We start from the raw sequence: 25,616 nt of genomic DNA, 5'->3' as shown, positions 1-25,616 counted from the left end.
AGCAGCTTGCACTCGAGCAGAGCCGTACCTAGAGACCGGTCTGGGATGCCCCTATACCCAACCCTGATTTACTGATTGGAATTCGAGGGTGGAGTCGAGGGTGGGACGTATCTCTATACGGGTACTCGTCATGGCAGGTTTCGATTTGCACTCGAGTGTTGAGGACTTCGTCAAGCGATTGAACGACATCAGTTCGGTAGACGAGTTGGAGCGTTTACGCAATCGGGTCGAGAGCAAGGCCGGTGAACTAAACGAAAGGCACAAAACACTTAGCAAGGAATTGCGTGACATGGAGCAGTTTTTGACGTCATCGAAACTTGAGGCGGCAACGGCTGCTGTAACAAAACGAAGACCTGCCAAGCTGGAGGAAATGCAGGAGAACACCGAACAAAGAGATAAGATTAATACGTTTGCGAGGCTGATTAGAGAGCACAACATCAGCAAGGCAGATCTAGAACCGGAAGATATCCCGGTCAAGACCTCTGCCAGTGCTCATCAGTATGCTAGGTTCGATTCGAGTTACTTCCTGCGTGCTGCCCGCGGCAATTCAGTTCTACTGGCTATGGCTGTTGAAAGGTGTCTAGATTTGATGAAATTGAGTCAACTGAAAGAAGTCGCTGATGCAATGAGTATTAGCTACGTAGACGATATTGTGACGGAGGAAAGTCTGAAAGATAAAATCAGACTGACCCAAGGTGAGTCTCATGCAGGCAGTGGGATGTGACGCAATGCTACTTGCTAATGTTTTGGGGGACAGAATTTTTAATTAATTAAATGTAATTTAATTATTTTGTTGGATATCTAAGTTCATGATGTTGATTCCATGTCTATGTAACAGTGTGTTGTCATCTGCATGAACTGGCACTCATGAAGCCTCGTCAGTTGATTGAGGTATATGAGTGTCCACTTAAATTGTTCGTTTGGGGCAATCTTTGGAATGCAGAAAAGTTTTTGTTTGAGTGTAGCCAACATTTTATGATTGTTAATCTGTTGTTCTTTCAATACAATGTTATATTACATTATGTCACTTAATTGTTATATATAGACACATTGCGTATTCTATTTATTATTTAGTAATGCTATGTCACACACAGGAATACATAGTGTAAAAAAAGAAAAATACTAGACCCAAGAGAAAAGCTGTGATAAATCCCCCCTCCCCCCGATTAACATACGATGGTCTTTTCATCCATTCCATAGCTAGTTGATCAATTTATAATCTGTGGAGAGTCTCTGCAGCTTAACGCTGTAGAGCGATTCTCTTTCCTGATGGAGCTGAAAAATGATGAAGACATAGATCATCGAAGAACCGATGACACATAATGAATGACCTCATTTGAAGACTTCAACAATAATGACATAAAGTGAAGTTTTCTTTTTCTCACCACCTCAATCAATGGTAGCAAGCCCATTGCAAACACCAGCATGAGTTTTCCTTCCAACACCACAAATTCGTCTTACTGCATTGTTCCACCCAACACTTGTTCTATTAAAATCAGACTTATTTCAAGTCCAAAGCTGACGTTCATAGAATGTGGATGAAGAGAGCTTTCATCAAATGACAAAGAACATTTGGTCTAACTCCTTTTAAAACATGGAATAAGGAGTTGAAAACATAAGAATCTTTTCAATTCAGCATTAATTGATGACGTATGACACAGATTTAATTGTATAACATTTCCTAGATCGATGTGTAAACTGATCAGCAAATTCCAGTTTACAGCTTCCAAGGAACACATTTGGAACAGGAAAATGAGACATCCATCTATTTACACTAGTTGTAAATCTAATACACTTTGTTTTCTTGGAGTTAAGAATCTTAAACCAAAATTGGAAATGTTGCTCTATTTCAGTATGCATTTGGTTAGAATGTGTAGCAAGACATGTAGTACATCACATGTCAATCTCAGTCACTTTCTCTAGATAATAGAAGAGTTGTTTCCTTCTGCTGAATTTAAGTCATACGCATTTGTATTTTTTGTACAGCAATCGATGCTACATAACACAATAGTTCTTGCCTTCATCTCTTGCTTTCTTCTGGCCTCAACATCTTGTTCTTGAGAACATCAAGGATTCATCTTACTATGCAAAGAACTTTTGATGTTTCTCTGACATGATGACTATAGCAAGGCCTTTTAGTTATTGTCTTATCTATATTCTACCATGCTCATACTTATAGGTATGGTTCTATTTCAACATTATCATCTAAATACAGAGAGGCTGGAGTTTCTTCTGGGAAATGTAGTGGATCCATGCCTAGGGGCAGATCCAGATGCAGGCACAGGGGCACGAGCTCTCTTTTCAGCTGTACCCCCTGTAGCCATATCTTAGCTGTCTCTAGACAACTGGAATATCATAGTTTTCTACAAAATTTGTCTACTTTGACTGACTGTTATGCCACTAAACAGGCAAAATGTTTCATATTGCTGCTGAATTAATTATATTCATTGAATAAGTGTCTGAAATGATTGCTGACATTTGGTATGTAGACTGTGCATTCTTAGGTCTTGCTCTGTTATTGAGTATTCTTGTATGCATAAGTTGACTTACGTGGCCATATGTGTAGTTGGACTTTCTCCGGCTGCATGCTTCAAGTGAGTAGTTCAAACTGCCTGTGTCTAAATTGCATATAGCACAACAAGTACCAGAACAGTGCATTGCAAGTAATCAATGTTTCTTCTTGATTTTGGCAAGTGACAAATGAATGGTTGAGGGTACTCTTTTGAAATTGATGTGAAAGAGGCTGTAGTCTCTTCCACAGTGGAATCTGCTGTTGTTCAATTGTCACAGATGAATAATCCGAACAAGAGATATGACAAATGAAAGCTAAACAGCTCTTGCCAAACTGTACTGGCCGTTTTCACAATAGAAAGCATACACAAGTCTGTTAGTGTGATGTTATCATTTCTCATCAATAAATTTACAAGTTATTGCTTGATTCATAAATAGGTACGTAGTCTGCATTGATTGATGTTGGTTTGGATTTGTGTAGCAACAGGCCGACCATCAGTGGATTGTAGTATGTCCACCGACCAATTCCAGGCATTTGTTTCTGTCATCTCTGATCCAGCCGTACTCAAGGCCATCGAGAGAAACATCGAACTAGACATGCTGACAGCAAAGGATGCTATTGCCGAAACGACTCTTGAAATACAGGAATTTCAAGTAGACATTGAATTCGCTACTCAGAAGCTCTTGCAAGTGGGTTTGAACGAGGCAATCAAGGACAAACAAGACGAAGTCGAAAAGCAGGAGTTGCTGTGTGGCAAGTTGAACGCATTTAGCAGTATACTAAATGAAAGAATGGGACTCCTCTCATAACAAATGTTAGATGTCACTTCACTGTCATTGCTGTATTTGTCTGATTGCAATGTACCAAGTGATACATTAATTAATTAAGCTAACAAAGTGTGCATACTTGAACAAACAGTGAAATATAGTCTGGCATAGAAATTGATACTTGCTAGTGCAGTTCTGATTCCACAGATGTGCTTGTGTTTTCTTGATCTATTAATAAGGGAACAGGGCTTGTACAAAAGACATTCTCTAACAATAGAACTGGTAGGCAATGGTTGCTACGTGGTACAGTAGCAATTGATTAATTAAATAAACTGCTTAGTTGGTCTGTCTAGGTATAGTATGAACAATGCTGTCTTCTTAGAATATAGTTACATATACACAAAGGACAATGTCTCTTGTACATGTGCACGCTCAAGTCTCAGGCAGGAGTTCCATGGTCCTTGTTGCCTGTAGGTCTGCAATAAGCCCGCACCTTCCGCATCCAACTCTGTATGGGAGGAACAGTTGTCTTGAACTTGCTCACTGTTTGGCCAACCCTACAGAACACGCAAGGAGAGTAATCTATCCGTTGCACTAAAGATTTGGCTGAAAGGCGATTAAGTAGAACCCAGGACATGTGCATACACAAAACTTGGTACAGTAGTTGTAGCTAGACCTGCAAGTTTAGCTAGCCATGCACACTATATGCTTACTTTCTGACAAGCACGTGTAGAGACGCTGCAATGAGAACAGCAGGAAGCAGACTGTAGTTCATCGTCTTGGTAGGCAATTGCACAATTGGAGATAGGTGTCTGAAGTAAGGAAGTCGGACAAGTGTTGATATAGACCACATGATAGACAGCAGGGTGTGTCCTCACTATCAGGGCCGGAAGGGCCGACAATTGGGAACCAGAACTTAGGGGCGTGCTGGAACTTCAGCGGACAGCCGAAAGCATTAAATAGAGCACAACGCGTGGTTTTGGTGTACGACTATGAGCTTGCATGATAATTATTGATGGAACTGGTAATGGCTGATTGCTCGATTGTTTAGTGTACTCATTTCATCTGACAATCTCCCACCGGGCGTGTCATCCCACCCCAGCATCATCATGAATGCACCCCACATCATGCTGCATGAATCATGGGGCGAATCATAAGTCAGCCCTAATTGATGACAATAATAGGTTATCTCGAATGCAAAATAGCCATCGGAAGTGGTAGTGTGGTTCTAAAGCAACCAAGGGTTGTCACAAACAAACGGTTGCTATCAACATTCTAACCCTAAACAGTCTCATTGTTTCTTTAATATTATTACACTAGATTAATTGCGCCCTAGAATGGTTCCATTTCCAGTTCTGATTGTAACCAGATGACGCATGCATAGCCTAGCTAGCTTCACTTGCCCATTCTTCAGTTATAACATTTCTTGACAATAGCAAATCATCGTTCTGCATGCATATGTCATTCAGCAATAGCTGTCTGTAAGCCTGCATTGCACGGCGACCTCCGACCTACTAGCATTTGACATTTATGATACACACACCTGATCCACTAATCCGTAATATGTCAATAGCGTAGAAGTGGCACTTCCAGTTGTCATGAGCATGCAAATTACGTGCTACTTGTAGTCTACAAGGTATGTGTCGTTCTGTAGAATAAAGTGCTTGATGGCTTCGTTAGATGCAGATTCTTCAAAGTGCGTATACCATACCCACCGACTGTATCATGTACGTATAGACAGTCTATGGACTTCTATCAAAATTTATTATTCGCGTTACGTTGGACACGGAAACCACATGGCAGTTCCACTTCAAGACAAATTCGCTCTCATTGCTTGTTTGAGTAAGCTGCATGTCCTTTGTAGCTTTACTGGTTCAACTAGCTTATGTATGTAGTTGATCTATAATTGAAGTGAAGTAGCTAATTAATTTAATTAATTAATTAATTTAGTTGATTACTTTCAACACATCCACATGTTGTCTTGTTCTTGCTTTGTGTCCGTTACTGTGGCTGCTGTAGCACAAAATTAGAAAAGCCCCTGAACAACTTTCAGTTACTTAATTAATCAATTTTTATAAGCTGCATAAATACCGTTCTATGCGTGTGTCACCTGAACTTGTCCTTCAGAGCATGCATACCTGCCGACTTTAGTCAAATCAAATTTTAATCAATGAGGGGATCCCTGAACTATTACACCATAACACATGCCCTACACATGTTAGTGGTGTTGTTGGACCTCTAAAATTGAAAAGGCCAGCTGCTGGTGTTCAACATTGACACAGGCATAGGAACCAAGGGCATGGCCCCAATCAGCCCATAAATCTTGTCTAAAAAGGCTACACCTCCTTATTGGGGACCATTACCTTCCCGGGTCTCATGCAGCGACGCCACAGGCTATGTTCTATACTTTTTAGTAGTGAGTAGTTCACTAATGAGTTGGAATTGGACGTGTAGCTGATCTTGTCAATGTGAAACACTATTCCATTCCTGATATAAATGAATAGATGACTGGTCTATTAATTAAACTTGTTTATTGATTGACTGATTAGTCTTCCTAGTATACATGTTGCACATGATATAAAAAGTATCTTGCCATGAAACTCGCCTGTGCATGGCTATTCTTCAGTCACTTCCGTCATTGCCTTCAAGTAAGAAGATGGATCAGCAACTAGACTGATTTCTTTACAAGACAAAGGCTTGCCGTTCATTGGGCAAACGGCACCATCCGTTTCAGAGTATCTGCATGAAAACATGATGATCACGTGACAACCTGTTGTGTTTCTGCTCTGACTAGCAGGAAGGAAGATGGACGAATCACATACTTACCTAACAAATTCTGAGTGGAGAGCAGGAAAATCACATTGTGGACAAATTGTCCAGTCCTCTTTCACCATGTGACGTCCCTACACAACACCATAGATTTCCAATTAAAGTGCTGACGTCATTTCTTGTTATTAGACTCACTGTGAATATACAGTACGGAAGATTGTTCTTGCACTCTGCACAGTAGAGCTTTGTCTCGGGAACTGAGTTGCCACAAAAAGGGCATGGAGTCGATGGTTCTTCGTCTTCACTTTTGTCGGGTTTCCTGCAGAAAAAAAGGTTATACGTAACCTCTCACTGAAGAGTGCCCAACATCCAATGCAAGCAATCTCATGAAAGTGAGATATATTGTACCAGTGAGTCAGACTGTCTCAAGATGTTTAGTCAACTGAACTGTTTCATGATGTCAGACAATTTTCAAGATTTCTAACTGACTCAAACAATGTAACTCCAACCACAACTGTATAAATAAGATACAACTAATGTGGTGACAAAAAGACTAAAAATAGATTATAGACCCCTACACTCTCTCTGCTCATGAGTTGACAAGATGACAAAGTCTGAGTGGCAAAAAGGTGGACAACACTGCTTGGAATGCAATCTAACAGTAACACGCCCCAAAATTTGGCTGGGTTGCTCTATTTAACTTAATTCATGTGTACTACGTAAGTATATCCCAATATCGCCTACTGGTCTTAGCTCTACCATGATGATGTGGAGACTCTCAAGTGGCAACAGCAATAACAAGTACATCTAACTGTACGCATGCGTATGTACAACACAGCTAGCGTTTGCCATGCTACAAAGCAATTTCATACCTCACAATCTGCTCAATTTTCTTTTTATATTTGGCATCAATCTTTTGCCGATACTCGGGTCTCATCAGCATAGCAGCATAACCAAACGCAGAGTTCTTCAATCCAGCTCGTTGGCATTCAACGACAGTAGACGTCAATATTGGAACTACGTGAGTGGGAAACTTACTGATACTGTTTGCTACCCGGATTAGCATCCTTGCAGCCATACGATGGTCACCCAGTTTAACATGCACCTGAAACAATCAATGTATTCATTTCAACAACTTAGTGCAAGTAGTAATTCAATGTAGCTAGAGCTAGTGCGAGTGCACATTACCTACCACACAAGTGATGGGCTGTACCTTGACGAGTATGTAGCTATGAAGCATCATTAAGTTCTGTTCCATCTCATTAGGAATTCGAATTTTGTGTTTCCTGAGCTCTTCATACATGCTGAATAACACGTCATGTGCTTGACGATAGTTACCTAACAGTTGCAAATACCATCAATATCAACATTTCCATTGTGTTAACGTACAGAGCATAACTAAAGTAGCAGACAAATTTCTGTCAAGGGTACGGTACCCATGAATGAGAGACTGCAACAGGTTGTAAAGCATGTGACACATACAATTACAATCGTAACAGTTATCATACATGTTGTCTCATCCAGAAATCTCACTGTAACCATGCATACATCATGTGTAGTACACATGCTTGGAAGTAAAATTGTAAACATGCACAGAATTTTTAGAAATGATAATCAAAGTCAACAAGTCAAAAGGGACCAGTAAACAAGTACACCGACTTGCAATGTAATCTACCTAATAACAGTCAATGCAAAACATGACATGCACATGTTATATGTGTAGAACATTTGCTTATAAATTGCATAATGCTTAAGTGCTTGCCATGATATGAATATACTCGGTAAGTTTACCGTGTAAAGCATATAGATCATATCAACTGTATGTCCAACAACTTTCAACATTCAGTGGTTCTGACGCCACTCGGCTTTGGATAACAAACATTACATTCCTTAAATATTTTTCAACATCTACCTGAGTTTTGATCTTCACGGGCAATAATGATGGCTGTTCGTGCAGCTTCACGATATTGTTGTAAAGCCATGTACAAGCGGAACAAATACTTTGCATCCTACCACAACAACAAAACACAAATAACAACAACACTGGCAAAAGCATCTGTTTGAATAAACCTTTGGCAAGCCGTCTGCTTCGCCCATCAGATAATCAATGAGTTGATACGTAAGCTGCTCGTTTTGTGCTTGACCAACTGCCTCTATTGCCAACTCTATATTCTTGCTATTATCACCAACAGTTGGAAGGATCAAATGGTGAACGGCCTATAAGCATACACCACAGTAACAGATAGAGAAAGCAGAGCAACTACCTGTGTTCTGCACCTTGGCATATTGGCCAGCTTTGAGGAAAAACTTTCCAGCATTAAACATACGCTTAGCTGTCACAAAATAGTCAGCAATTGCCAAGTATTCATCTTCTGATGCTTCGTCACCAACTATCTCAGCATACTGTTCCATTTGCCTGTGTGCCTGATCCAACGAAGCACAGCAATGATCAACAATAAATCAAGGTACTAATTATATGAGATACATAATAGATGTATCATGTATAGCACAGTACGATTGTGCAACTGTCTAGTGTCACTGTAATGTTTATAAAGATGTACAAATTGTCATGTTTAAATGTTTGTGTGCTCCAACTGAAAGACTGAAGTCTCAGAGAAGGTAACATAACTTATACAAATATCATATAACTATCTATACAAAGCTGTCCAGCAAATACTGTATGACTTGTTGTTTTACCACATAAACAATCATTACCTCCAGATGTTAGGCCTGCGCATATTATGCAAGCATTAAATTGAGCATAATTCGTACTGACAAGCAGCGAGTATAATTGCAAGATTTACTAGCAATACATCATCGTATACTCACGTGATGGCTAAAGCAATACGGCGGAGAACTCGGAGATTACACGAGGCAGTGATGTTACAATAGAAGAAACATTAATTAAAATCTACTTAAGCATCCTTTTTGCTGGAATGTCAAGCCAGTTTGGCTTACTTGTAGTTTGGTTTTGTTGTAAGTTTACTTTGTTTTACTTTCTAACAAGTCACTTGAGCCAAGATGTGTCAAATTGTGTGAGAATAATTTGAGCATGATTGTCCATTGGGTGAGCAGTTAGGCATAGCATAATGCAAGATAAAACGAGCATAACATGTGCAGGTCTACCAGATGCTAACATGCTTAACCACAATGTAACACAATCATGAAAGTTTACTCGTAAACAAGAGATATCAGACGTATGACTAGAAGACAAATTGTTGGGCACAGATTAGATAGAAAATAATACTTGCTTGCAAATTTAGATCTTTATATACTTTAATTAAAAAATAATATAATAATAATTAACAATAAAGTAAATAGTTAAGTATAACAATAGATCATAAAAATAATTTTTAATTTTTTACACATAGTGTTTATTCTTAAAAATAATGAAATAATACAATAAATAGATAGTAATAAAGTAATAGCAATTGCTTGCAAATTTACAACTTTAGAGAATAATATCAAACTGTGCATTGATTGCAATCTTCAAACAAAATTAACAGTTGCTTTGCAATTACATAGTAAGCACTGCCTACCTGTGCCATTGCAAACGCTTCATCACTACACTTAGATAAAACAAGAAACTCCATGGCTGATGAAAAGTCTCCCAGCTTCTCAAAGTATCTATCAAATAAACTTAAATGAACAAAGACTCAATGTCCATTAGACATCGTTGGACTCTTACCTCGCAACCAACTTTGCTCCATCAACAGATTGAGTCTCTCTCACTATCCGGACAGCTTCATCGGGATTGTTTAAAAAGTCGAGGTTAACTCTAAATTAAACAACCATACATAATACACAACGCCATGCACTTAATACTCTGATATGCCAATACCCACTTTCAGCAATCGTTACACTCTCAAACATCAAAGCATTAAAAGTGATAAACGTACGCAGCGTCAAATTATCAATAATTTCAAGAGCATACAAAGCACAAGCTAGGTAAATGAGTTATGGCCTCTGTACGCTTTATAAAATGTTGATAGGTAGCAAATGGGTCATTCTAATTTTTCTGTGTTCCATGGCTGGAATTGCATCATGCATTGTTCCCATGCTAGTCACCGATACGTAAGGGATTTGCAAACATGTACGATCATACCAGCCTATTCCAGGTTTGTTCTAGAACAACAGCAGTTGTCCATAAGAAGCCCAGCAGTCTCCAGAACGACTTTCTCAATGTTTTTGTCTTTGTCCACTTGAATGACCAGAAACCTCAAGCTGACATATTTAGAGCAAGTCAACTGGAATGGAAGAAGGACTGTATCAATGCAGAAGCATTGGTGTACGCTTTGGGGAGAGGGAGAGGACTTCAGAAAATCATGGGCTTTGTACGCCCATGAAATTGTCGATAATTTTGAAAAGACCCTTTAAAGTGTATCAACAAAAAAGGGAATTCCAGCACATAAACAAACAATAACCTAAATGAAATACTAGTAACCTACTGAGATTAGACTGTGGCATGCTATTGCACAAAAATAACAGAATCACCACTAAACACTACGGTTTCGCATTGAAGTTGCAAAAAACTTCAGTTGTGACTCTTTAGTTCTACACTCTTCAAAACAAAGTATACGATTACTCATATAATTATTGTTATCTATTAGCAAGCGTAAACAGATAACATTTTAACTAGTACTGCCTTTCCCTTTCAAAAATTGAATGTGTCCCTATATGTCACCTGATCACACTGTCATAGTCTCTCGCATTTTCATATGCCGCTGCCGCGTCTCTGTACTGCCCATCAGCTTCTTTAGCTTTAGCATACTGACCATGTATCTTCGGTGATGTCACATTTCCCAACAACTCACCAACCTTTGTCCTACAAGCAACATATCCCACAATAATAAGATAAACATACAAAGAAATGCTACAAAAATGCACCAGTTCTTGGACTTTATATACAATGCTGCAGCTTTGTCATAGCATTGTGCCTTTTCATACAGTGTGGCAGCTTCCACATATTGCTATAAGACCAAGCATTACATAATATGTGTAAAACAAAATCATTCGTGAATGACCTTCATGTCCTCTAGCTGGTTAGCACAATCTTTGTGAAGTTGTTTGTTGTTGATCCGAAAAGCAAGGCTTACACCTCTGCAAGATTGACAGTTAGTTGTCAATTGACCGACAATTGACATGGTGTGTATGAGAACTAGCTACTTTTGAATGTCTCCATTACGAATAGACGTACGAGCAACACCAGCCAGACACGACTCATCATGATGTGAATCCTGCAATATGGTATTGCACAACAGATGCCTTCTCAATATGTTAGCAAGCAAAACAATAAATGTATTTATGCGAACAAACAAATACACAAATAAAACAGATGAATGAACGAAACCTAGTAATGTATAAGATAACACAAACATCGAATAGCGAGTCAGGGCTTCACGGGGTGAGAGATTTACTCACAATTGCGACTAAACTTTCTTTGTGTAGCAAGCTATGGTACTCGTACCACATGCCAATGGCGAGAACTATTTCCCACCATAGCTATATTTATTCGCCCACGATTTCCACTGTTTGCTGGGCAGAGGACAGCTGTCTTTGTCACTCTATATAGACAACAAATACACAGTGGCATGTAATAAGCCACAACTGATTGGGCAACAGTAAAACACAATGGGTTAATTGCGTTAGTATTTATATCTGTGTGTTCTCAGTTGTTTGAATTCTAAGGTGGGTTGGAGTTCATACCAAAATGGGGCAAAGACTGAACTTATTACGTTTCAAACAAACTTGTTTCTTTAGTGAATTTTCACTAAAGAGGTATTAACACGAGATAAAATCGTTTCTTGCTTGTTTCTGAGTGTGATATCATGAGCAGTAATGTTGCGTTACACAAGTGCAACTATAATTAACAATAAACTTAGAGTACTGTCAATCAAAATCTTGATGATTAGCATCTAAGCACAATGGTGCTAGTATCTAGTATCGCCCTTACAGCAAAATTTGTGGGCAGGCGAATGTAGGTCGGCTACTCGCCTGGGGTGAGGAAAGTAGAGTAGCTCTTGTAGAGCTCTGCGAGTGCTCCCCGCTTAGTTCATAGAGTAAAAACAAGACCCAAAGAAATAAGGCACATAACTGACCTCTGATTTCTTAGTGATAGCAGTTTCATAGTTATACAGAGCTCCAGAATAATCTCCACTGCAACACATAACAATCAAATGACAAAACCATAAATCGCACTTGTCTTTACAACCATCAGCATACGTAAATTCCAGCTGTTGAGCATATTGTCTTGAGATGTAAGGTATTTGATCTGGAGCAAGCTTATTGGCAAGCTGCAACGCCTGCTCCCAGTGCAACAAATCACGTCGCATCTTACACATTCATCAAGTCAAAATGTGATTGACAAAAGAAGTATAGTCGTATGTCACCTCAAGAGCAGCTACAGGCTTAGAAGAAGACAAGAACAGTTCTTGTGCCAGGTTGAAGTCTTCAGAATACATTGCAATGTATCCAGACAACAGATTCTTGTTTTCAATTCCCTGGTAGCCATTTTAGTTGATACATACTATGGCAACTGTCATATGTAAGTCTCTAATCACCTGAATGCCTTGTAAACTCCAGACCATGCCCACATCACCAATACGTCTGTACACTCGGATTGCTACAAAAAAGCATGACAAAAAGAATGATGTCTTATGAAGTCGCCTTCTTACCTAATTCTACATCTAGGTGATGGAGTGCTGCTTTGGCAAAGTCACACCAGACCTCCTTACTATTAAGACCTGTGGCAAATGCCCATGCCTCAGAAAATCTAATGAAACAAATACAAATATGACAGTAATTGAACACAAGAGTCCAAACATATGCTTGTGTAAATTATTCGTGTGTGTGGTGTGTGTGTGTGTGTGTGTGTGTGTGTGTGTGTGTGTGTGGTGTGTGTGTGTGTGTGTGTGTGTGTGTGTGTGCACGCGCGCGCGTGTGTCAATATTTCAATACTGTCTAAGGCCAGCCAATAAGATATTTGATGCATGAATTCACCATTCCAGTTTTAAGCTCATAAAAATAAAATAAAAATTTGATGAATGCATGTACAAGACTGTGCCTGCTGCATGCTATAGAAAGGCTTGGCATATATATATCTGCAAGTATGTCTTCATGTCTACAGGCTTAAAAGTATGTAGTCCGGTTTCTGTTTCTGCTTGTCTCTTTTGATTCCGCATAGTTTGTTTCTAACAGTGTTCATCATAGTAGGCAGCACATCAAACTGCGCATGCTCAGAACACAAGGTGGTCTTCTATTTCGACTGGTCAGTCCGATTTTCATATCAAGAGATCCAAGCATCAAAATTTTTAGATGGTCTAAATGTAGTACATTAGTTTAGATGTGTGAGACTATCATGAAACCTTTTCAGGAGCAAACACTGCTCAAATGCTGTCCGCATCTAACAGAACTCAGTGTTAGACAATGCATCTTACACATGCATGCAACTTTCCAAAAGCTTACCTCAGGAGAACTAAGCTCACCAGGGTCAGTCAAGAATGAGTGAGTAGACAGACGAACGTTAGCAACCTACACCCAAAACATGCAAAAACACTATGCAGTTATAATGACATGTTTTAATGACATTAGTACACATTCAGAATCTGCTCATCAATGGTGTACACTAGTGTTAATTAATTACATCATGCCCTTTTACAGACCATCAATCAGTTACCTAACCAAATAGATTTCAGGGCCACATACAATAACAGTAAAGTATTTAAATAAATCTGTCAACTTTTTAATATGATAAGTATAAGAGACAGTTTCATCAATTGTAAAAAACTTTACACACACACACACACACACACACACACACACACACACACACACACACACACACACACACACACACACACACTTATTTCTATACCTTTCCACTTTGTGTCACACACGAGACGTCCCCATTGTGAAGCATAAGCGGATGATAAGCAAATGGCAGCTTTGTAGTGCCAATCAACTGACAGTGTGGACCTACACAGTATGCAACACTTCACTGTGACTGTATGCTTCATGTTAAGTATTAGATGATGCAAGCTAGCCTGAAACCGTGTCTCTATAGAATGCATACGTGTAGAGCTTCTCAGAGTCAAATGTACAAAAGGTAGCCTAAATAAGTAAACGTTATTCAATAATACACACAGTAGTGAGTGCACTAAATATGGACAGGAGAGCCTCTTGTAATGACTAACCATCACGATAACCTGGCAGGCTAACATATTGTATCACACTTACCACAGAATAACCAAAACAGTTGCACCAGCAAACACAAAAATTAACATTATTCAACCATCTGTTTCACAAGTTATATTAAGCCAGACTCATGTATATGTGCACCTTTATGGGACAGTGTCATGCCTAGCACAGTTAGTATACTATACTGTTACAATTATATGCCAGTTACAGAGTGTACTGTACACTAAGCATAGCTCAATCCACCCTCAATATTTTCAAACTCTCAACACTTCACTCTGCCCACACCTTTTACAAATACGGGCAAGCTGTTATCTTACACACAGATGCACACACACCACAAAACACACACACACACACACACACACACACACACACACACACACACACCAGATATATACTACATTTGAAAATTTAACTGTATTAGAACTAAATAATAAATGAAGAAGAACTAAAGTCCTAAACCCTCAGCTGCTACGTAACATGGAACAGCTACTTCACATGCAAGAAAGAACACCCATGATTGCCTGGTGTTCAGTGCAGGCACATTAAGTAACACCAGCAATACAATGAGTGCATGCTCTGCATTTCAATTGGCTGGCCGGCCTTCTACTGACACACTACTGTATCCCTAGCACATGGACACCTCAGGTTAATAATCACGTGTACTAGAATACTACAAGATTAAGCAATGTCTTCAAGATGAAATCGTTATTGACCCATAGTTTGCTTTGCTAATGTTTTGAGTCTCAAATAACTCATTAGAACGTGTGAGACAAACAAAACCACACAAGTGTACATGTCTAACAAACAGACACCACTGCCAATGACAAAAGATATAAAACCAAAAGTTCCTGGCTACCATTTAGGTATAGATTCAGAACTTGCAAAGTCACAAAAGTTGTATTACATTTGAGATAACTTCAACAAATAATACACATTAAATCATATCAATTTAGTTACATCAGTACAAGTATCTGTCATCATCATCCTTCAGCCTAAGCAATAAATACTTGGGTATGCAGCAAGAAAGTCACAGATGCCTACTAACGATTAACTCTCAAATTTCACAAACATATGCAAGACCAAATCATCACAAACAGTACTTTAATTGCTAGGGTTAGACAATGATTACCCTGTCAGGCGGATAGTTCTCCCACAAAACTCCATTTGTAGAAGGCGAAAAATTGGGCACTTCCAAAATAGCATCATTGATAGGATTATACAGCAAGCCATCACTCTTGTCATCAACAAGAACAACACGCGTGCCGGTAGGATCAGGATATATCCCACGAATACCAACCACATGACGAAACTCATTCACATACTGCCAATCTTCAATGAAGAAGTAAAGAAGACTTCCAGACTGTAATCAAACAAGCACTCATCTATAAAGCCAACTAGTACACAAAGGAGTGTCAATGCTTGCCTCAGAGCCAAATATGAGAAATTCAGACGTAAGTGCAGCACAAGTAATGTTAATCCCACTGCCTCTGTCTGGAAACAGGCGAGACTCCCGATCATCTCCAGTTTCGGAATCTGCTTCAATCTAAACAGCCAACAAGAGTTGTACAACCAAACAAAAAATCACCAATTATAACAAGTTTGCTAAGACAAGTAGTATAGAAATTTTAAAAATAACAATTGTAATTCACAGAATTTAAAACAAAGTTGCCATAACACATTGTACAGCAATTTCCAACTTTCAGTTAGTAGACAACTAACAACTGGGCGCTAAAATTTGACTTAAGTAGGGATTTCCAATATGTAACGTATGTTTCTCAGTTCTGTGAAGCGTGGCACAAATTCATTGGTTCTCCTCCATTATTGGTATAGTATTGATAAAATAGAACCGTGAGAATAACAAAACCAAACTGAACGCTAAAACTACACCCTACTGCTCCTAATGTTTTTCGACATTAATTCTTTTCAAGATTTCAAAATAATTTAGAATTTCTTAAAGAATCCTAATTTTTTTGAGGTCTTGATGTGCAATATTAGTCATTTTTAGATTGAATTATTTGTTTATTTATTGTTTCAAACTGATTCAATTCTCTAAACAGTCCACTGACAAAATCATGTGATTTCTCAATGACGCTCAGCACAATACTGTGGCAAAAGTTTTCTACTAGTTGACTCTCCACAGAAGTGGTAGATTGCACGGGAAGTAATAATGGCATTTTGGTTTGAAACTGGAAGCCGTAGCTGAGAAGAGAAGTGGCTCGCTTTTTCCCAAGTTGGTATCTTGAGCTGCACACTTCCGTCTAGCGGAAATTTTGACAATGTTTCATGAGCACCCGCAAAACCAAAAGTCCGGACAACCAACCATTTCAAGACTAAATATTATTTTTTGTTATCCTATTATTTTTTGAAGACAAAATTTTCAAAAAAAAAGATTATTACTTAAAACCTTTAGGAGCAGTACGGAAAAACCAACATGTAATAAGCACAGAAACACAACATATGCACTACTAGCATTTCATTTCAATGTAACTAACAATCAACAGCTTTCACATTATCATGAAATGTATAACTTACACAGTCTGTTCAACTTGTTAAAATAACAGTTTTGTCAACCAATTTTGGACTAAGAAAATGTTGGCAACTGTATTCACTAACATTAAGTATAAATTACAAACGACCACTGGCAAGAGCATAAACAAAAATACAGTCCAATCTGTCCACAACTTGGTGTAAGGACTGAGCCAGTATGGTAAGGAGCCTAATGCAACAAAGTGTAGCAAGGTGCACTATTTTGATGAAGATACATATAGTAGCATGCATCTGAGACAATACATCGAAACAGAAATCTAGATGCAACTAATAAATGCAAAAATTATATGTAAACATCAATTCTAGAAAATCAATTCTGTCATCTAAGTATTTCAGATGTTTGTTATTCAGTATTTTGTACTTCTTCCATAATACATTTGCTTTTATAACCAAATTGTGTCCACAAGACATCCAATTCAATTAACTATCTACAGCCATTAGACATCTACTTGTTCAGCCCATTATTGTAAATATGTAAAAAAGTCAATGTATGTCATCTATTTCAACTCAATACGCTGCGTAATACTGCTTCAATTACTGCTAGAAATCAAATATACACATACCAAGTGCAGTTGCAGTTTGTTGTCATACAAGACTGCAGCATATGCTCCACCAAGCAACATCTTGTTGACAGTTCCCAAACACTCTTTGTCGCTGAGCAGTTCAGGACCTGCTTCACCAATCAAGTAGAACCAAACCCGATTGTTCATGCCCACAGCCAAGTGATCAGGACCAACACTCACAAAGGTAGGCTCTATTTTCAATTCGACACGCACAGGTGGCTCCTAAACGAATGCATCAATATCATTCAATTACTGTAATCACAAAACTATCAATAATCTTATTCACCTCTTCCACCTCGTTAGCCACTGTCACCTCTAACAGCGAAGTAAGATAAGCAAGTCGTGTACCACATGCATCTCCAAGAAAAGGCAATTTTGTAAGATACGTGAAAATGTTTCCTGATTGCATGCTAACTGCTAGTAATTGCCCATCATCTGTCCATTCCATTCTATCAACTCGGCTTTGATCATCCTCTATTGTGATAATGGCATACATCTCCTTGAGGTCGGCAAGATCGTGAATTTTCACGCAATTGTCACCACATGTTGCAACTTTCTGAAGAGTCAGAGAAACTGATGTTGATGTTAGTGTATCTTTGTGATTTCGAGCTTGGAACATTTCCTGTAAGAGACAAGATGCAAAAAGAGCGTTTCAATAAAATGACTATTGACGAAGATTATAACAAAATTCACATACAACAAACTACAAATCAATCTTGCAAGCAAAATAAATAAAATATTTACCTCAGGCATAAAGAAAACTAAATTAAAGTAATGACTATAATATACACAAAGATACAAGAAGTGACCTCTACTTAAGAGAGAGTGAAAGAGAGAGAAAGAGAGAGACTTCATACCTGACCAATCTCCTTCTTGTGAGTAGATATAACAATAAAGAATCCATTTGAAAAGCCAATCAACAAGTGCCCATCTCCATACCTAAAACAACCAGCAAGTTAATAACCCATCCTCATCACGTTTCCTGTTCATAACTAACCATTGATATGAAACAATGTTGCCATAGCGATTCTGCAGCAATTAAATGCAATGGTAGCAAATCTTTAAAAAATTAAATTTTACAACCTGAAAAGCCAGTTCTATTGGACTTTCGGGATCATTAATATTGAGAAGAAACAATGTCTTCTTTCCAACTATAGCACTCACCTAAAAGAAAAATTCAATAAATAACAGCACTGTACATGTAGTACAGTTTCAAGCAATATTGGATACATAAACCTAAAGGTGGTCAACTTAAGAAACTATTTGTTCCTTCTACAAATACACATAATGCCATCTACTTGTACTTGTACATGACTGCTCTCAGTGCGTGTACATACACTACTACTTTACAGCACCAATTAAAGTTAGATAATAGTGTTATATTCAAATAATAGCGAAATAAACCACATATCACTAAAAATATTAAATTCAAAGAATAAACTATTTCATGAATTTCTTAATTAATTCTCTATGACAGCATGGCACAAAAGCTGCACTATTATCATCCTTGCACAGAGCATGAAATAATTGCCGGGCATCGGCTAATGGCTGACCAAACAAAGCCTTTGGCCAACCAAATGAGAAGGTTGCTCGGCCATTCAAATGACAAAAATAGTATAAAGTGGCATCTACAGCTCTGAGTGGCCGATCAATTAGAAATCCTTATTTCAGAGTCTGAAAAGATACAATGTATAACAAATACTGTTGAACCTTGCTAGTCCAAACTTTGCTAGTCTGAATCCTTGCTAATCTGGATTACCTTTGGCGCCCTGCCTTGCATAGCCAGATCCAATTGGACAGCCTTATCCGGGTTGCGGTTATCTAGTTTTCAGCAAACGCACACATCTGACTGCTTTCAATCTTGACTGCTATATTATTTAGAAGTACGTGTAGTCGTTGCAGCGGTGTCCTTCACCACAAACATGACATAAATGTATGTGTAAAGATATGTTAATGCACCAGTGGTCTGAGTGTCCTGAACCTCTAAGCGTACATGTTTTGGCATTTTTGGTAATCCGAACAACTTCACTAATCCGAACGGGGCTTGGCACAGGGCTGTTCAGATTAGCGAGGTTTAACTGTACTGTCATCCACTCATGTGTTAATACTTAACCGACATTCTGTGTAAGTTCTGATTTTCATCTACTCCAACTGCCACACGTTCAGTTTAACATAATTAAAGAAACAACTTTGAGAGACTAAGCACACTGCCATACAGTTTAACATTCCCTAATCAAGAATTTAGAAAACGCTGCTAGACATAGTCATTACATGCTGTGTCCTACAACCTTCCACTAAAAGAAATATCTTCAAGTGGTGGTGACTCTTATGTTTGTGCTATTTAGATACTTAATTAATTTCACATTGAGGTATATAGCCTACTTGGAGTCTTCAACCATCAAATGTTTCACAAAAGCACAAGTGCTTCTGTGTTGCAGCACGGTACAAGAAGTGGTTATTTACAGGCACCCAAAAAGCAAAAAGGAAGCACTACGATAATTACCATACATAACAATGCTTCATCTACCAAAGCTTAAAGCAGCAACTGGTTTACCGTATTTTCCTCACGTGGACTCTTTTCATCACTTTTCATCTCCGAGAACTGCAAAGCACTTGGCTCAGCTCTCACTGATGCCTGAAAAATAAAATAGAAACTCAGTAAAGCATATATTGTCTTATTGATATTTTTTACTTTATTAATAAGCAAATCTACTGTAGCCTGCTCCATTTTTGTCACCTAGATATTCCTTTACTACATAGCCATTTAATAATTTGCTTATTTAAATGCTCTCCAAAATAAACCACACGTACACCCTCACACATGCACACACGCTGACACACACACACACACACACACACACACACACACACACACACACACACACACACACACATGTTGTAGCAAGACAATATTTCCATAATATTTGCATGCAAATTGCCTACAATTTGTTTAATTAAAATGATAACCTGCAAACCTGATTACTGTTTTGACTTTAAATGTTGTTTTGGTAATAAAATATTTAGACAAATTGCAAACATTTTACTCAACAACATAGAGATTAAAGCAAAAGGCCACTGGTAGGTATTGGCCTTGCCTGTTAATCAGTAATTGTCTTCTAGTAATTTCTTGTCACAAAAATATTAATCTTACCACATTGACTGCATCACCATCTGCAGTGCTTACTGATATTGACCGATCTTCTGAGCCCATTGCCAGCAAGTTCTACAAAACAAAATCATAATCGCTACTTAGCGTGCTAAACTAAATATGTCTCTAAAACCTGAGCATTCCATGCTCCACAAGTAATTCGTTTTGAGTGCTTTCCCATCACAGGAATTTTGCTAAAGAGCAAAATAAATTACTTTAAGCTATGCAGAAGCAGCTTGACATACCGAGATGTTTGGTGGTTGTATAGCAGAAGGTTACCTTTACCAGTGCCTGTACATACAAACACTTCACAAGCATCAAATCAAAACGTCTGTCATTTTACTGTACACTGACAGTCCTCACTGCCATTTTCTAACTAGAAAATGTTGCTAACATTTAATTTTCACGTCAAAAATTTCGTTAGGACATATGAGCAAAAATTAGTTGTGAGATTATTGGTTTCATAAGTGTTGAAAAACACAGACAAGGTCAAGATAGTTTAAAGGACCACTGACACGCAAAAATAAGAAATAATTTTAAATTGTATATGATAGTTCTAAAGATGTAAATACACGGAAAAATAATTTAAATTTTAAAAATCAAGGTTTCTATGAGAAAATGGTGCCATAATGTATTTCAGGTTTGCCGTATCCGGTTTCGAGCAGCAGATTTGGGGCATGTACTTATGACGTAGAATGGAGACTTGATGTCGCTATTATTATTTTTATAGTTATTTTATTATTATTTATAAATACTGTAAATCACTATAGTTTTCAGAAGCTATTTAGTTTTCATAAATTTTGCAAATTGCAAAATTTTCTAACTTAAATTGCTTACTAACTTTGTACCACAAATATCCATGCACATTTGTAGCCAAATATTCATGCAAATGCACATACAACACTGTCTTCATTGTTGGGGTAGGACAGACAGCTTTCTCGGGTCAGGGTAGTGTCTTGTCAACAAATTGGCTTTTGCTAGCCAAGAAATCAGAGACATGTTGATAACGAAGTAGGTAAATCGCAGACCTACCCATATGTTAATTCGGTCTCGTCACTTCCACACACGTGTTCAAGATGCATGAAGGAAGTTTATGAACACAGTTTCTTACAAAATAGAGTTTGCGGCAGTTTACAACATTTGTAGCTGTGAACATTTCTTGATTTACAGTATTTTGTATCTATAATAAATATACGTATTTAGTTCTGTTCCCTACTATTTCAAACAAATCTGACTAAGTAAACTATGTTGATCGGTGGTACTTGTGCCTTCAAGTGTTTGTCTGCTTTCTGTTACATACCTGCTGATGGTCCTTCTTTAGTACTACATAACCTACTAATTCCTCGTGCCACTAAATTTTTAAAAGCTGCATCATTTGCCGCCTCTTGGGCCTTCGCAATACTTTTTGTATGCTTAGACACCACAAATGCATGACCTTGCATATTCGTTTGTCAAGTTACATCACACTGTCTTCTAAATCCTGTCTTCTACACTGGCTAAAAAAACAAAGAATGTATGCATATTAAATCTCTTCAGTTTGCAATGGGTGGAGTGACAATCCAATTTCAACTAAAATGTTCTGTGTAGTAAGGAGCATCTCCAATGACTGGACATTTTCTTTAATCCGACCAATGGCAAGATCGTCAGTGACCAACATGCCGCCCCTTAATTCGAACAAATGTGTGACACATGTTTTGAACAAATGTTGACATAACAAATGAATGATGTCCCAGAAAAATAGCTATTTTGGCCCTCACCTTTCGAGAAACATAGCTTGCATTGTAACAGGCTCTACTAATACCAACAAGCAAAGGATAATAAGACTACCCTAGTCTTGCATAGCCAGACCGCTCCCCTCTTGCTATCTATAAGGCAGGGAGACGTCTCATGAACAGCACATGAAAAATACTAATTTTTGGCCTGCATGGCCAGATTGTAAACACGACAACTAAAAATATGAATCACAAAATTTGATTTACATGCAAACAAATAAATTTTAGAAGCTATAGAAAATCCATGAAAACCCACTTCAGATTACTCAATTCTTACCATACCAGGAAGTACAAAATACCTGTATAGTCTCTACATGAGTATATACAGTAACATACATAGTGGACCATCTGTCTAGTTTTAGTAAAGCTAAATTTAGTTTTGTTTAGCAAATTAATGTACAATACAACACTCTTTAACTATTTATGAATTTATGAACTTTGTACATGTATCACAGACTTACCAATGGCCAACTGTGGACCAACTCTTGACCATGTCAGAAATGTAAGCTGATCTCTACAGAAAACAAAACACCAAACACATACGACAGTCTATTCCATACTAATCGTAAAGTGGCTTCAAGTCTTAAATTTAATGTATCTACTACATTCTTGTAAACTGTTTATACAAAAATCTCAATACTGACTATATAGCCACGACATGCTAAAATTCTAGCAATCAATAGTAAACTCCAAACTTAAGAATGCTAACAACAAGATCAAGAATGATAAGCTGACGTATCCTCACGAGAAATCATTACACCCAGTTCAAATTCGTATTCAATTGTACATGTTAAGCAATACATTACTAGTAATTTACTACAAGGTTCTGGTCGCTGCATGAACAAAGTATGTTACTTTAAAATAATACAGTACTGTCAAAATTAAAAGCCAACCTCAAATAAAAGCTGACAATCGAAGACCTCGTGCTGCATACGAGCCGATCACATTTAGAAGCCGATCTTTTGTTCAAGACACACAGCACACGTATGCTCGCAGTCACGTGCATGCGCCCATGTGTCGGCATGTGCGTGCAGCATTCAATAACACCAATAACGACGACGAAGATTCACCTGACACTCTTGAAATCGACATCTCATGGTAGTCATGTCTATATATCTTAACGAATCTTGCTTTTTCAAGTGGTCTAGAGTTGTCCATTATACCTCAGCACATTTCAATGGCATATAAGACCGTCTTGAATATAAGCCTATCTTAAATATTAGCCTGAATTCCAATTCGGCTTATACAGAAATAAGCACGACTTTTAATTGTGACAATACGGTAGTTTGATATGCAGATAACTGCATTTCGTTATGGTGTTGTTCTTGTTTAGTTCTAACAGTGTATTAGCTAGTGCATGTAAGATCACCACTCGTTGATCATTGCAATATATAGTATTTCTTTAGCTATATTTATCCATCTATACAACACTGCCACTAATTCTCTTTGAAACTAATGTTTCAATATTTTTCATCTCAAAATGTTGGAGTCTTATAAGGAAATAATTGTTGTACTGTAGTCTTGAAAAGGCCACTGGTTTATCTGGGTACGCTTACATAGCAGGTGTCATAGCAATTAATTAAACAGAAATGCTCTGATGATCATCATCGACCACAACGGACACTAAATGATACAAGCAGCAGAGACTTTAGCAGTGGTATGTGTGTGTTTGTGTATTTAGTGATGACAAATATACAGTACGGTACTACCCGTTCATTATCATCTTGGAGTGTGCTGTTAGCAGCAATACTGCCAGCCTCCCATGGTTGGGGAGACAGACTGCCAGTTGATATCAAACTCAATTAATTTAGACTGACTGCATAGAAATCAGCCACATTCAGGAGCGATTCATCGCCATTGAACAATTCCTTATACTGTATATACCATATTTCCTCAAAAGAATGCCATGGCGTTTATTCATTTGACAAGACTGGACCCTGTGGCGTTCTTTTAAGGATGGCGTTCTTTCAAAGTCATTTCATGTACAGCGTCCCACGCACACTACACACGTCTGGTGTAAGCCTTATCTTTCTCCCTCGCTTTTTCATCTTTCCGTATGCCAACATCGTCTTTGAAGCTGTCTGTTTTGCCACTCAGTGTTTAGCTACGTACTGTAGGGACTCGTCCTGGCTGCTTGCCTGTTCCCAAAGCATTGCGCATACTGTACTACTTTGAGTTTAGAAGCAGCCTCGTCTGAACGCTTCTTGGGTCACTATTCTTCAGCCTTGCAGTTCAGATGATTCAGTCATGTGTCAAGCATGCACACGGTATGGATAATGAATATCAATTACCTACTCTGTGGTATTCATTCAAGGTAGTGGAGAAACTGTGCGACGTTTATTCAAAAAGAAATACAGTATTCTGCTGTTCCACTTACAGCTGCTCATACAAGTTGTGCAGTATCAATTTCAAAATTAATAACAAAACAGCGCTTGTACTGCTGGAAAGTCCACCATAATCCATGATGTCACAAAGCTATAAAGAGTCCATGGTTCTCCCATGGCTGCCCCATAGCCCTGTGACGATACCACTGCTGTTAGAAACAGTAAACACTCATAAAAATGGCTAACATAAAAGAAAGATTACAAAAAACAATAGTATTCTTAATTTGTCGAGTTCAAATTGATTATTTGAAAAGATAGAAAATAAACTCAATTAGTAGCAATATGTATAATAAAAGTTTTATACGACATTGACAATAGTATTTACTTCATTCCAGAGTCCAGTTGAGTAGTGCGATGTGTGTTTGCATCCCAAAGATATACAATTCCTGCAAAGTGCACAGAACATTACAGTTACTGAGCCTCACAAGATGATTGACTGCATGAATATTCAAGAGTTTCTCTTCACCCGATTTGTCCTGTATAATTGCAAGTATGTCTCCATCTTTATCCCATTCCAGGCCTGTACACACTCTGCGCACAAATAAAAACTGCTCGTGCGTTCGAAGAAAGACAGAACATGCTGGTCACGTGACACTACCCTGGCAGACTGATTTCTCCTTTGATGTCACCTCGTCGGTCAAATACAAATACAGTACGACTAGCGCTAAAATTCAAATTTCATTAGTCTGTAGTTGGTGTGTAACGAAAGTTTCCTGACCCGGTGGTTGCTAGAAAGTTGCCCTGTTTTCTCTGCCACTTGAATTTGACAGTTCCTCCGCCACTATGATACTTCTCGGAAACGACAAATACTCTCTTCATCACGACAAACCCAATAGACAACCCTATAACGATGACACTAAACTGTTTAGTTACTTCTCTCCAGCAACGTGTAACCCGTATGAGACCACACCTACATGAACTCTCGTTGTTTCTTACTCTTTCAAATTTTAAGAAA

At 38.2% G+C, this 25,616-nt stretch overlaps 2 protein-coding genes across 2 annotated transcripts; one reads left to right on the top strand and one right to left on the bottom strand.

Moving 5' to 3' along the window:
- The first annotated feature begins 130 nt into the window (after positions 1–130).
- Positions 131–3,662, top strand: LOC134178712 (uncharacterized). Its single transcript, XM_062645598.1, has 2 exons — positions 131–695; positions 2,993–3,662. The coding sequence occupies exons 1-2, from the start codon at positions 131–133 to the stop codon at positions 3,319–3,321; spliced, it is 894 nt and encodes a 297-aa protein (XP_062501582.1). The 3' UTR covers positions 3,322–3,662.
- Positions 3,663–5,744: 2,082 nt separating this feature from the next.
- On the bottom strand, positions 5,745–25,517 carry LOC134178243 (WD repeat-containing protein 19-like). Its single transcript, XM_062645078.1, has 39 exons — positions 25,380–25,517; positions 25,260–25,325; positions 25,128–25,192; positions 24,987–25,047; positions 22,739–22,791; positions 20,751–20,796; positions 20,639–20,699; positions 20,509–20,580; positions 19,912–19,992; positions 18,441–18,521; positions 18,355–18,386; positions 18,215–18,296; positions 17,644–17,979; positions 17,358–17,579; positions 15,671–15,790; positions 15,377–15,607; positions 14,091–14,157; positions 13,922–14,022; positions 13,513–13,578; positions 13,413–13,450; positions 12,723–12,820; positions 12,609–12,670; positions 12,438–12,548; positions 12,271–12,380; positions 12,147–12,204; positions 11,215–11,285; positions 11,073–11,148; positions 10,936–11,018; positions 10,733–10,873; positions 9,737–9,826; positions 9,588–9,675; positions 8,326–8,472; positions 8,119–8,265; positions 7,961–8,057; positions 7,262–7,386; positions 6,921–7,153; positions 6,244–6,367; positions 6,106–6,182; positions 5,745–6,018 (listed from the first exon to the last, which is right to left on the bottom strand). The coding sequence occupies exons 1-39, from the start codon at positions 25,478–25,480 to the stop codon at positions 5,895–5,897; spliced, it is 4,044 nt and encodes a 1,347-aa protein (XP_062501062.1). The 5' UTR covers positions 25,481–25,517; the 3' UTR covers positions 5,745–5,894.
- Between the last annotated feature and the right edge of the window lie 99 nt (positions 25,518–25,616).

Source organism: Corticium candelabrum, chromosome 4 (assembly GCF_963422355.1).
Source record: "Corticium candelabrum chromosome 4, ooCorCand1.1, whole genome shotgun sequence".
Lineage (NCBI taxonomy): Eukaryota > Metazoa > Porifera > Homoscleromorpha > Homosclerophorida > Plakinidae > Corticium > Corticium candelabrum.
This window is presented reverse-complemented; position numbering and strand designations above follow the sequence as displayed.